The 14,397-nt window shown below is 41.9% G+C and overlaps 1 protein-coding gene across 1 annotated transcript in view; it reads right to left on the minus strand.

Moving 5' to 3' along the window:
- LOC115109410 (solute carrier organic anion transporter family member 3A1-like) overlaps positions 1 to 6,859 on the minus strand; it is a 52,637-nt gene extending 45,778 nt beyond the window's left edge. Inside the window, exons 1-2 of the mRNA XM_029634264.2 lie at positions 6,192 to 6,859; positions 320 to 779 (exon numbers count right to left, since the gene is read on the minus strand). Coding sequence (XP_029490124.1) covers positions 320 to 779; positions 6,192 to 6,335 — 604 coding nt within the window. The 5' untranslated portion in view covers positions 6,336 to 6,859. The remainder of the gene's footprint in view (positions 1 to 319; positions 780 to 6,191) is intronic.
- Positions 6,860 to 14,397: the final 7,538 nt, after the last annotated feature.

The raw sequence follows: 14,397 nt of genomic DNA on the forward strand, positions 1-14,397 counted from the left end.
CTTGCTCTACCAATTGAGCTACAGAGGACCACACAAAATATTTTGCCATTTTGAAGCTACTTTCCAGTAATTCTACACAGTTTGTCATGGAGCTGAGAGACAGTTTTTCAGATTTAAAGCTAATTTCCTGCAATTCTATGCATTTTGCCATAACTCATGTTGTGTTCCTCTTCTCAGACATTACAACACAACCAATGGAAATGTGCCCTGATTGCCCGGTTTTGAGAATTCGTAGGTTCTCCCTAATTTATTATTATTAATTTTTTTAAGGCGGACCCCCGTTTGAAAACCCCTGTATTCATGCATCTACCTCACTTACCTATATACAGAGAGGAGTCTTTCCTCTTCACATGGTCATCTATGTAGGACACACCCAGGGGCTGAACTGGGGTGGCTCCAATCCCCAGCAGCATCTGGGCCCCAATCAGCAACAGGTACATCATGTTGGTGTTGGCCTTGTTGGAACACATCTCCTCTATGTACTGCCCACCATTCCTGGTACTGTTGGCGCACCCATTCCTGCCCACCTCAGTCCTCCATGTCTGCCCTGGCTGGTACTCGTATTGTTTGGTTAGAAACTCCGGCAGTGCTGACAGAAGAGCTCCTAGCGCCATGACGATACCCCCACAGCCAATCAACCTTGGCCGGTGGGCTTTGGCCCCGAAGTAGCTGACGAATAGGATGAGAGCCAGGTTGCCAATCTCAAAGCTGCTGGCGATCACACCCACGTCGGCACTTTGGAGATTGAATCGTCGCTCCAGGGTTGTCAGGACACTCACCTGAGAAAGCAACAGGGGAGGAAATATGTTACTCATAAAAGGCAATCATAACTAACTTCACAATACTGATTAACTTTGTAAATGGCAGGGCATCATCATTATGAGGCTGAAATATGACCAGTCTTAAAGCCTGTTGCTTTCACACTAGCTGAGAATAATGTCACTGAGAGGAACATGAAAACACCGAGCTTACAAATAGCAACTAAAGAAATAGGTTACCGTTTTACCATGAGTAAGAACATTAGAATCACTTGAAACATTTGATTGGTTATTACAGAACAACTTCATATAAGTCAAATTAAAAATGAAATGTTTCTATATTACACTTCTCTGAGAGAAGTGATTCTACCAAAAGTAATACAAAATAATGACATAAAACTCTATATATTGGAATAATAAGGGTTAACGTGTCGAGGGGTTTCCAAACTTTCGGTATATGCAAATGAGAGGAAATATGATATTATTTGCATGGTGGAATTTTGAATCAAGTAGCACACAGACCGCAAGAGGGTTTAGAGCAGATGAGAGAAATGAAGAACGGCTATGAAAATACCATGTTATGGAGGTTGTGTCCTTTTACATAATCCCTTTCCTTTGGATCTACTGACTCACAGACCTCTTCAGATGTTTCTCATTGTGGTCTGAGTAAAATCCCGTTTGCCAAGATCCATCCCTGTCTTTCATTAGCTGGGCACTGCAGCACTTACTCCCAAGGCTTTATTGAAAGTGCCTTCTCCCCTAACGCTCACTCTCTCTCTCTGAGTTAATGGTGCAGCATTTAATGCAAGTGAAAGATAAGAGCATAACACTGTCTCCAGATAGAAGCTGGGGCAGCAGGGGATTTTGTCTCCCCTCTGCCATTGTTGGTAAAATACATGGAAGTCAGACATTATGGATTGCATTTCAGTTCATAAGATAAGATCCTAACTCAATATAATGATCAAATTGATCTCCATTTCATTTTGATTTTCTTCATGTGATATGCGCTCCATCACAGACTGTCATGAAAGCAGACAGTGAATGACCAGTTTTTTTTTACAAGGCACTGATTTCAATGATGAACGCAACCTGAATGATAAAAAACAACTTCACACAGGCTCAGGAGGACTGTACATAGTTTGATAGCAATGACCTTGGTGAATCTGGTCAACTGAGTCTTCTGTTTTTGGTACAAGAATATGGTTGAAGCCCAGCTACCTGCATTGGTTGCCTCCTAGTTGGTGATATGGAACACCCCCAACTAATAGGGTAGAAAGATTCTTAAAGAACATAGCCAAAAACAACCACCCACACATTTGTATCAACACTGTACAGGCAACAACGATGTATAGAAAGAACAAGACAAGACTCTGAAACAGAAATGTATGGAATACACACAAATGCTCTACCATAAAGGAGAGGGGCAATATCCCTTACTCTGCAGGAAGTATAATACGCTGCCTATTCTCAAATGTGTGTATCCTCCGATTTATCTCATTTTGCATGCAGCATCCTCGTCTGCCTTTACTTCAATTGGTAAGTATTGCCTGGAAGGATTTCACAACAAATAATGTGGGTTTGTAATGTCTGAGAACCAACTGCTGAGCCATATCCCACCCGTCACATTTTCACAAATGTATCGAACTATTTTCAGATGTGTCCCAAAATGCCCTTGAAAGGGCATGGTCCTGTTCCATTCCCACAGCAATGTCAAACAGGCTAATAGGCTAAGTTAAGCTCCTCTAAGGACCATTGGAGACAGGAAAATAGAAGCTAACGTAGATGCCAGCAGGAGAAATTATATTTTCTCTGTGATTACAAAGTGACTTAAATTACATTAAATGGAAGGTGTGATTGAGTAATAACTATACTAATACAACTAGCTACACTTTGATTAAATGTGAACACAACAACATGATGATCAATGTAGTGATGTCATCCTTTGCACAAGGCCTATTATTTTAAAATGTTTTATTCTCCTAAAACTACAGCTCAGCAATAGGGATGCTATGGGTGTTCAAAATGGGCTTGCAGTCTCATCTGAGTTGCCAGAGAATGTAATGTGGCTTCCCAGCAATACTGGAAGCTTGAAGAGTTGGGTTGGAAACATCACCATTTGCTCCTGTCCTCAGAACCCATTCCAAGCCAATGCAACCTGCTCACGGCACAGCTGGAGCTCTCAGCACTCAGCAGACACCAGCACAGACTACTGAACTTCCACCTCACCACCACACCACAGCAGAGGAATGGCAGCCAGGCCAGGTAGACCATGTCATCTGCTGCCCAGGCCAGAATCAGGCAGCATTTGGACTGACAGCTTAGTGAGCCCTGAAAAATGCAGTGAATTTAGAAGAGTACCTGTCCCCTAAATTCCAATGCAGTCTGCCAGTGAAGCATTTTACGAAAGAGTAGGCACAGCATTCCGAGATACTCAATAATTGACAAAAATACCTTTAGTTCCAGAAAGAAGAGTAACTCTGGCTACAGTAAGCTAGTTAAAGATAGACATGGAACCTTGAACTAAAACTAAACAGTCAGTCACGAAAGTGTGTTTATTTATTGCAGCATGGTTACAATGCAAACTTGTCTGGCTGCGTTTTTGTGGACAATGTGACTGTCACCTCAACATTACCTCAGAGGAACCAAGCCCCACACAGACATCCCTTTTTAAACAGGAGGATGAGGCTTGTGTAAGCACAGTATGAGACATAACAACAGCCAATTGCTAAATAAAAGTGTTGAAGTGCGTCTCAGGTTCCTATTCTGTATAGAAGCCCTTTCAAGAGGACAATTCAGAGAGGACAATTCAGAGTCAGCCAGAGGTCTTTTTCTGACAAAATCCTATCTAATTCCAAAAAAGAAGTTGATCCCTTGGCAATTAAATATTTCACTGACTGTCTGTACTCTCTAAGCTTTACCAATCTGCAAGTTGCAAGATTGGAGACTGCATGGTAGTAACAACAAACTTTAACTAACACCTAACCTGAATGGATTAAAGTCTCGAAAAAGTTGGTGTCTAATTATCATAATCAACTATTAAGCTGGGTTTGAAAATCGAATATATGAGGGAAAAATTATAAAATACATAGATAGTTCAGCCTGTTTTCCCACGAGTAGGCGGAGCACATAACAGGAAACACATTCACCACTGTCACTCATTACCACAACATAGAACATGGGACTGACTACAAAAGCTGAAACCACATTCAGTTGAATTTCCGAGAACTGAGAACTAAAGGTAGGCCTACACACCATTTCCAGATACTTCTCAAAATGAACTAGGGAAGCTGACAGTCATATCACAACCCCATAGCGTTGAGAGTAATTGTCCATTCAGGTATGTGCACGGACTGTTTACCCAGAGACTATGTTGCCTGGAAAAGAGCCCGTCCACTGTAAGCTGCTAACGTGGAGCAAGAGCATAGGCCACGACCCCTGACTTCCAGGCTGGCTGCCTGGCAGCACAAAAACACTTTAAGTAGCCTCATCCTATCATGGACACAAGAGTACCTCTGACAGGAGAACATCTAATGAGGTCATGACAGGGTCATCAACTTGTCTCTGTAGCTGGTGCCTGGTTTCCAGCCTATGCAAATGGAGCAGGTGCCATGTGAAAGAGACTACCTGTGCTGACGACCATAGAGCATGCAGAAGGCCTGTCCTGTTTGCTTAGGCAAGTCATGCGCTTCCCTCTCAGATCCATCATTTGCAAATTCCTGCCTGAGCCCCAGAGTATACTTTACAAGCAGACATACCTGCTGAGTGACTAGCCTTCCACCAACTCATCTTTGCTTACCAATTTAAAGTACACCCTTTTTAGTTCAATGTTTGTTAACCTTCTTTAGAATAACCTCCTGAAAAGTGTAGTTGAAAACATTTACATTCTAAAAGTGAAACAGGGCTTTAAATGGCAGTTCTACTGTAGGTGTCAACATTTGAGCCTAACTAAGCTATAAGTGCCTATGTATAAATGAGGACACAAAGCCATCAGTCCCATGGAGGCACTACTGCAGATGTGCCATATTCTGTTTCAACTACATTTTAATAAAATGAGACATGACTGAACCACTTATCACAGAGGAGTCCTGATAGAACCATTTCTTCCACTGTGACTGGCAAGTGTGTACATAGCAGAGACACATCACAGAAAAATGACTGCAATGTTCAATCCAAGTGAGAGAGAAAGGGTGGAGACTACTGGGTCTAATTTCACAAGAACTTTACTTCACATGCACGTATTGTTATAAAGTTAGTCAAATCAAATAGATTTAAGAAACATATATAACAACATGTTATAAAAATAGAATAAAGAGATCGAAAAAAAAAAGAATAAAAAAAGTACCAAGTATTTGGGAAAACATTCCACTCAATAATTTGGGGTCATTAAACTCATTATCAAAAGCAGGATGTGATGGATTCTCGTTAATTGTACTTTTGGCTTAAAAATCAAAGTTCTCTCCTTACAGGGGAAATTCTGACTGTATACCAACATGCCATGAACATTCCCATGGCCAGGAGGAGGCTTTCAGTTCAGTGCTACAGAATAGATGACATGTTCCACTCCAAATAAGGCTAAAGCATTTCAGTTTACATCTTTGATTCCCCTGGGAAGTGGCACTAGCCCAGCATGTGACCTAAAATAACCTACTCATCCATCATTTGTTGTTTCATTTGATATGAGAACTGTGGTAAAAAAAAATGTTGATCACCACAGGACTAAAACAATGTAAAAGCCTTAACCAAGTAGGCCTACAGAATATCAAAACCATCAAGTTTGAACTAGAGATAAGAGTTGAATAGTCTTGCCTGCTCATCTTAATCTAGATAGGATTGCTTTCAAGCCTGACACTGATATTACAGGTAGGGACCTAACATTTCACTCATCTACATCAATAAATGGTGTTATTGCAGTACATTACACTACTGTATATTACAGCTATAGGAGCCCTTTGCCGCATAGACTTCTACCAAGTCACCGGTTCATTATTGTCCTCTATGGAATCTGAGTGTTGTTTTGGACAATTGGATTATTTAGGTGCGGCATTAGGAGATTAAATCATCAACAACTGTTTTGTTGACAGAGGAGAAATATGCTATGTTTGCTGTTGACAAACGGTCAATGTTCAACTGCAACCAGACGAAAATGTGTTGCATCTCCCAGATGTGTATGGGCACTGGCTACTGCGTATAAAAAAAAACGGTTTGATGTCAAGCCTTCTTAAACCGGTTAGCTACACATTATCTCATTATGTCATAGCTGTTACACGTTTCATGACAGACACTTTGCTTACACGCACACTACTGGCACGGATATAGAGTTATAGCTAAGATAAAACGGCCCAAATACTAAAATGCATATAAAACATGCGTCTGGCAAGATGTTCTCATGAGAGACATGACAGACAATGACACAGTTTAAAATGTTTCACTCACCAGGTAGGCTCCAACAGTGCCCTGTGCCAGCATCAGGGCACATTCCGATATCAAGAATATCTTGATGTTTGAGAAGCATGATGACTTTTTACGGATGCTCTCTCCAGGGCTCCTGTCGGAACACATTTGTTTTTTCACCTGCATCCTTTTGAGAAGCTATTTTGTATCACGGCGAGAAACGAAAGCCAGAGGGTAACCGGCCAGCCCGGAGATAAACATAGAAGACACCGACTATGTTTCCCCTGTAGGCTACATTCAGTGGGTGTCTGACGCGCGGTCTCGGTCTATTTTCTCTTTCAACCTATGCTTTACATCTTACAAACTATGACTGTAAATATACAGCCAGACTCCAAAAGTCTTCCACTCCACAAGCTTTAAAAATTGCCACTTCGTCGAATAAGACACATGAACTCACAGACGATTTTCTCATATGCATACGAGAATAACAGACGCCGGGTTTTCTCTCAAATAACATGTTTTACGAATATTGACGCTCGTTTACGAATGTTAAGCGTAACAATGCATAGATTCTAAAAAATAATCGATAAGAACCTTGCCACGGCGTCGCTGCTCCAGCTATACTTGGCATGGTCCTTGTAGCCTGCTGTACAGTATGCGAGCATACACTCACTCCCTCCACCACTTGTGTAGCCTACTAGTATGTTCTGAGTCCGCGCCTCTTCCAACCACTAAGATCCGTGGCCTATAGTGGCGATGTGTAGCATGCGCCATATTCTAAACTGACTTGCGTTCGAATAAACTCTCTCTCTATAAAACATACACGTTGATATAGGGAATTTGTTCATTCTAAGTTATAGGCCTATTTAAAATAGTAATAATTTCACATAGAGCCTAAAGTAAAAGGGCCATTTCAAGATATTAGCAACACACTGTGTGTTGCTATGGATGACTCAATATTGTGAACAACATGATTAAATGGCCCACATGATGCCAACAATTACCGTAACAAATCCTTCCTGTATGATATACATGCACACATTAAATCATCCATCCTATTATTCTGTTTGCCCACATAACTGAGGTCTGAGATGATTATATTAGTTTTAGCTTAGTCAATGGTCTTTAAGTGAGAAGTAGACAGGACTGAGGACCATGACCTTTTGCCTCGACATGATATCACAGCTGGTCTTCTATGAGCAAAAAATACTCTCTTATCTGACACTCCAGCAACCTCTAACTTCTACCTTTTTACACTGTCATTATGTGTACCCGAGCCCCCAAGCAGTGGACATCCGTGTGTCCAACAGAGAGCCATATGACAGGTGATAATCTTCAAAGGGAAAATATATAGTAGTTTAGTGTTTGTTTTTCCATAAACCTGGTCAGTGTAACTAGTGCTTGTTAAAGGGATAGTTCACCCAAATTGCAAAATTATACATTCGTTTCCTTACCCTGTAAGCAGTCTATGGACATGGTATGACAGAAATTAATGCTTTGGTTTAATTTCCCTGCCTTTGTTTCCACGTGCTAAAGTTTTAGCATTTAAGTCCATTCAAGTCATGGGACTGATATTAGCATTTTTTTCCATCATGTCCAAATCATCTGAAAGTATCTCAAATTGATTGTGAAGCTCAACAAAGTCAGTAATAGACGATTTGATCACGATACGTAAAAAAGCCAATATCAGTCCCATGACGTTTCCCCCCACATGATTTGTTCATGTTTTTTTTGGTAAGGGATGTGATAAGCAGGGCCTTCAACAGTAGCATTTCATGGTGAGAGAAGTATACGAATGCTGATTATCATTCTACTGCTTTCCTGTGTGCCTGTTCCTAAATAATAATGCTTTGATCCTTTGACAGCACTCAAGGAAATGATAGAGATACGAATGGAATGTATGCAATTTCATTTACAATTCTAGAGGTGAGATTTTGTCAATTATAACAGTGTGTCACAGTCCAACTGAAATGCTGTTCCACTGTTATGCCTGCCTATGTGTGATTTCACAGTGCAAAGTAATTTATTTTAATCTGTGTACAGTTCTTTCAGTGAAACACGTTGAAGCAAATGTCGCAAATAATGAAATCAATTCTGTAATTTAAAACACATGGACGTCCTCCTTCCCTCTACCCTTTTTTCTGCATGAGTAACAACATCACTGAGGTGAATAGAGGAAGGTCATTTGTTTCTGCCAGCGATTAATAATTGCCTGCACACTAGAAGATCATATTCTGTTGGGTGCCCATTAATTCAAATGATGTTATGGTGTAGAGGGCATGGAGAGAGAGGAGAACTCAGGCAATGCTATATCATTTAAAACAAAACACAGGTGAAAGATTAACCTTCTTTAATAAACATTTCATGAACTCTGACCAATTATTGGCACATTGCCAATTACTTGTGTATTTAAATCACTTACTCTGGGTCAACGTTTGGGGACATTTATCAAGTGGGACATATATCAATATTCAACAGAACTATTCTGCATATAGTTTTTCATTAATGTAGAGTCCTCACAAGTGCTGTTCGATCACTAGCTTCTGACAGTAATTTCACTTGTCAGGATCAACATTATTTAACTACAGTTAATCAATAAGAAGACACAAATAGATCATTTGGTGTGTCAATAATCAATCTACGGTTCACTGATTTTGTTTGTCACTTAGTCAATTTGTCATTTGTAATTCAACCTCTAATTTTAGAGGGTTAGACTTTCAGCTTGTTTGCTGCTTGTTTTAGTGGTTAGATGTATATATGTAATAGATAAGATAATAAATGAATTCATGAATGAGTGAGAGTATGTAAAAGCTTATAGAAAGTCTGTGTCTGTTTGCATATGGGTGTGGTACCCCTGCCTATTTGCCTGTGTGTGTTGTGTTCAAGCATCCTGCCACACACCCTTTCCCAACAGTCTTCTCAGTACATGAGTCAGGTTGGAGGTGCAGAAGTGAGTGGGTGGACTTGACTGGTACTGCCAGGAATGTATGAATGGAAAATGCTGCTGCTCTTTGGAATAGCTGTTATTTATAGGATATGGAAAAGGGCGGACCGCCAAAGAACAGCCCAGCCCTTCTGTCCGGTCCCATCAGGGAAAAGCAGGAAAAGGAGGAACAATGACTAAATAAATACTCAAAGTACTCTGAAAACACAGTGATTTTACATACAATTGTAAGCTTAGAATGAATTAATCCACTAATTAATACATCCTCTGTCATTATTTGTTATTTAAAAAAACATAATAAACAGAACCAGAATTCCTAAACACAGTTGTTATTAACTTGCGTAGAGTTGTTTGGCAGCTAGGTTATTAATCCAAAAAGCAAGATAGGTTGCACATGGATTCTGTGAATGACAATCACTGCTCTTATGTTATTGCTATGAGGGCTGTGGCGAATGTGCCCCATGGGCTCTATATTTCAGCTGGAGTGAGAATGGGGAAAGAGCCCTGGAATTTAATTTTACTTTCATGATCTATGAAAATATGGGACAAGGTAAGGTGCTCTTTATTGTATCACAGGTACCACGCCAATTATGTGCTTCATTCAAACATAATGTAAATCATTGCTACACACTAAGAAAAAAGAGGGTTCAAGGGTTATTTGGGAAGGGTGATGGTTCTATGAGGAACCATAATGACTTAAATACATATTTGAGCCCTTCAATTGGTCTTAACTGTTAACAAAAGGGTTCTTTGCTCTTTTTGTGATAATTAAAATGTAGGGATGGTGGCTCATTAGAATATTTGCTTGTTTGGTTTGCTCATGGCTCTTTTGTGCAACCGTGAGTGAGAGTGTCATTCCAGTTTACGTAATCTGTTGTGTTATGCTATTACCTCTCATATATGACTATGACCAGGGAAGGTGTCTTGTGAAATAGTCACGTATGGCCTTGTGTCAGTTGAGAACGTTAGACTAAGTCAGTGGTTCTCTATTCTCTCCTCAGCAACCCCCAGTTCCAGAGCTAAAACATCTGATATAACTTGTCAATTAAAACAATAATAACACTTATGGAATATTAACAATATAATATGGATCACCAGAAAAAAATACACTGTATGGCTCTTCAAAAGGATCTACAAAGAACCTTTGAGACTGAGAAATTTTCTTTATATAACCATTCTCCATAAAGGTTCTATAAAGAACCAGAAAAAAGGATTCTAAATAGCCCCAAAAAGGGTTATAACCATAGCATAACCCTTTTTTGGTGCTATATAGAACCTTTTTTAATGATTATTTATAGCACTTTAGGAAAGGGTTCTTTATAGCACCATACAGGCTTCATTTAGAACCTTATGAGCATGGTTCTTTATAGAAACTTCCATAAAATAAAATAAATGTAAAGCGCCAAAAAGGGCTCCGCTATGGGTACAAGCCAAATAACTGTTATTTGGTACAATATAGAACCATTTGTTTTTAGTGTTCATCTCTTTTTGATGGAAGTTTGTGTTAAATATTGAAAGGTAAAAGGACATTTGAATAATTATGCCATAAAGTATGTAGGTAAGTAAGGCATTATGATTCCCCAACTGCCCTCAGGTGGCGCCAGGTGAATTACTGTCATTATCTGCACCTCTCAGAATGATGCTGAAGAGAAGGCAATTTAACACAGTGCCTTTTGGGGTATTTTACAGGATCAGTATGACCCTGGAGATATGACATCATAGAAGTGAATGCGTTCACAAAACATACTCTGCTTCTCAAGGAGTTTCTTATTCACACACAGTCCTGGGGGCTGTAATAGTGCCAAGAAAAGCATTTATCCACTGCTCATGTCATCAGTTGTTGTGGTCTATGTGCACACCTAAACCACTACCATACCTGTAAGAACAGGGCTCCGGGCAGCCGAGCGGAAATGGAGGAAAACTCGCCTCCCTGCGGACCTGACATCCTTTCACTCCCTCCTCTCTACATTTTCCTCTTCTCTCTCTGCTGCTAAAGCCACTTTCTACCACTCTAAATTCCAAGCATCTGCCTCTAACCCTAGGAAGCTCTTTGCAACCTTCTCCTCCCTCCTGAATCCTCCTCCCCCTCCTCCCTCTCTGCAGATGACTTCGTCAACCATTTTGAAAAGAAGGTCGACGACATCCGATCCTCGTTTGCTAAGTCAAACGACACCGCTGGTTCTGCTCACACTGCCCTACCCTGTGCTCTGACCTCTTTCTCCCTCTCTCTCCAGATGAAATCTCGCGTCTTGTGACGGCCGGCCGCCCAACAACCTGCCCGCTTGACCCTATCCCCTCCTCTCTTCTCCAGACCATTTCCGGAGACCTTCTCCCTTACCTCACCTCGCTCATCAACTCATCCCTGACCGCTGGCTACGTCCCTTCCGTCTTCAAGAGAGCGAGAGTTGCACCCCTTCTGAAAAAACCTACACTCGATCCCTCCGATGTCAACAACTACAGACCAGTATCCCTTCTTTCTTTTCTCTCCAAAACTCTTGAACGTGCCGTCCTTGGCCAGCTCTCCCGCTATCTCTCTCAGAATGACCTTCTTGATCCAAATCAGTCAGGTTTCAAGACTAGTCATTCAACTGAGACTGCTCTTCTCTGTATCACGGAGGCGCTCCGCACTGCTAAAGCTAACTCTCTCTCCTCTGCTCTCATCCTTCTAGACCTATCGGCTGCCTTCGATACTGTGAACCATCAGATCCTCCTCTCCACCCTCTCCGAGTTGGGCATCTCCGGCGCGGCCCACGCTTGGATTGCGTCCTACCTGACAGGTCGCTCCTACCAGGTGGCGTGGCGAGAATCCGTCTCCACACCACGTGCTCTCACCACTGGTGTCCCCAGGGCTCTGTTCTAGGCCCTCTCCTATTCTCGCTATACACCAAGTCACTTGGCTCTGTCATAACCTCACATGGTCTCTCCTATCATTGCTATGCAGACGACACACAATTAATCTTCTCCTTTCCCCCTTCTGATGACCAGGTGGCGAATCGCATCTCTGCATGTCTGGCAGACATATCAGTGTGGATGACGGATCACCACCTCAAGCTGAACCTCGGCAAGACGGAGCTGCTCTTCCTCCCGGGGAAGGACTGCCCGTTCCATGATCTCGCCATCACGGTTGACAACTCCATTGTGTCCTCCTCCCAGAGCGCTAAGAACCTTGGCGTGATCCTGGACAACACCCTGTCGTTCTCAACTAACATCAAGGCAGTGGCCCGTTCCTGTAGGTTCATGCTCTACAACATCCGCAGAGTACGACCCTGCCTCACACAGGAAGCGGCGCAGGTCCTAATCCAGGCACTTGTCATCTCCCGTCTGGATTACTGCAACTCGCTGTTGCCTGGGCTCCCTGCCTGTGCCATTAAACCCCTACAACTCATCCAGAACGCCGCAGCCCGTCTGGTGTTCAACCTTCCCAAGTTCTCTCACGTCACCCGCTCCTCCGCTCCCTCCACTGGCTTCCAGTTGAAGCTCGCATCCGCTACAAGACCATGGTGCTTGCCTACGGAGCTGTGAGGGGAACGGCACCTCAGTACCTCCAGGCTCTGATCAGGCCCTACACCCAAACAAGGGCACTGCGTTCATCCACCTCTGGCCTGCTCGCCTCCCTACCACTGAGGAAGTACAGTTCCCGCTCAGCCCAGTCAAAACTGTTCGCTGCTCTGGCCCCCCAATGGTGGAACAAACTCCCTCACGACGCCAGGACAGCGGAGTCAATCACCACCTTCCGGAGACACCTGAAACCCCACCTCTTTAAGAAATACCTAGGATAGGATAAAGTATTCCCTCTCACCCCCCTTAAAAGATTTAGATGCACTACTGTTCCACTGGATGTCATAAGGTGAATGCACCAATTTGTAAGTCGCTCTGGATAAGAGCGTCTGCTAAATGACTTAAATGTAAATGTAAATGTAAGATGAGGCATAACATGTCCTTACACTACTAATCAAATCAACATAACAAAGAGAGTCAATTAAAGTACATGCTTTATATTCAATTGCACAAGATGAACAATAGATGGAAGTCAGGGTTTGACATGCTACAGAATGAACTGTAACAGCCATTATTCTGAGAGAACCCAATGTGGGGTCTAGTCTATGCATGCATACAATATCTTAGTATATCACTTTAGAATATTCACTACTCTGTATAAGAATACAAGAGTCAGAGAGTAAAGAGGAGACATTCTAACAATAACATCATTAACCTTTTGATGATGCTCCATGTGGCACACGTATGTTTAGTGTGAGTTAGAAAAGGATGTGACAAAGAGTTGTCAAAGAGATAGCAAAAAGCATTCTGTCTCTGGGGTTCAAGTAATCCACTCCTGTGTCCACACACATCAAGATGTTTGACCTTTTATTTCCAATGGAGATGGTGTGTCATACACAGTATTGACTCAACTCACATATCATTATGCTTGACTGACACCACTCATGATGTATATGCATTCATATTGCTCCATCAATTAATATCACCTGGAATCTATTGGCCTTATTTATGTGATTGTCATTCGAATTCACAGATGTGTAAGATACTAATGCAAAGTGTATAATTGTACCAACTATCTCTCACGGTATTAGACATGTTTCTCAAACGTCAAAGTTTGAAGTTGTTCCAATCATCAAAGTAAAGTTAAGTTAAGGCATTAACACCAAATTCTTAAGATTAGGCATTAACTCTGAATGGTTAAGGTAAGGGTTAAGGTTTGGGATGGGCTTAAAACAAAAATAAATGTATCTCACTGGATTTGAACATGCAACATTTGAAATCAGAGGCAGTTGCTTATGACTGTCCGCCGTCTCCATCCACAACACCAAAGCCCACTTGAAGGTAACAGCACTCACGGTTGCCCCTAGTGGCCGGTTTCCACGTCATCTCTCGACGTCCTCAGACATGGATGGACATCGAATGCTGACTTGTATCATAGGCGACCTGGCTGATTGTACAGTCTCCGCAAATATGCATAACACTTTCAATTAAGCAAAAAGGGCATAATTCATACAGTGTTACTATAAACCTCAACATTCAGTTTCCAATTGAATATGTCAGCAGTGTCCACAAGAGAAGCCTAAAGTCCCTGCATACTATACCACTGCCCATCCCCTCCTAGAGCCATCTCCATGGCAACTGCTGTGGCATTAGAACGAGCGGGGCTGAAGATTTTCAGGGGGATGCTGGGATCCTGTGACAGATGAGATGAGGATTATGGAGCATCCATTTGGTTGTTAAATATCTTAGAGGCAAAAATACATACAGGCCGCAATATGGCTTGCAAATTACAGCTTTCGCTGTAAA

The sequence above is a fragment of the Oncorhynchus nerka genome, linkage group LG25 (assembly GCF_034236695.1).
Source record: "Oncorhynchus nerka isolate Pitt River linkage group LG25, Oner_Uvic_2.0, whole genome shotgun sequence".
Taxonomy (NCBI): domain Eukaryota; kingdom Metazoa; phylum Chordata; class Actinopteri; order Salmoniformes; family Salmonidae; genus Oncorhynchus; species Oncorhynchus nerka.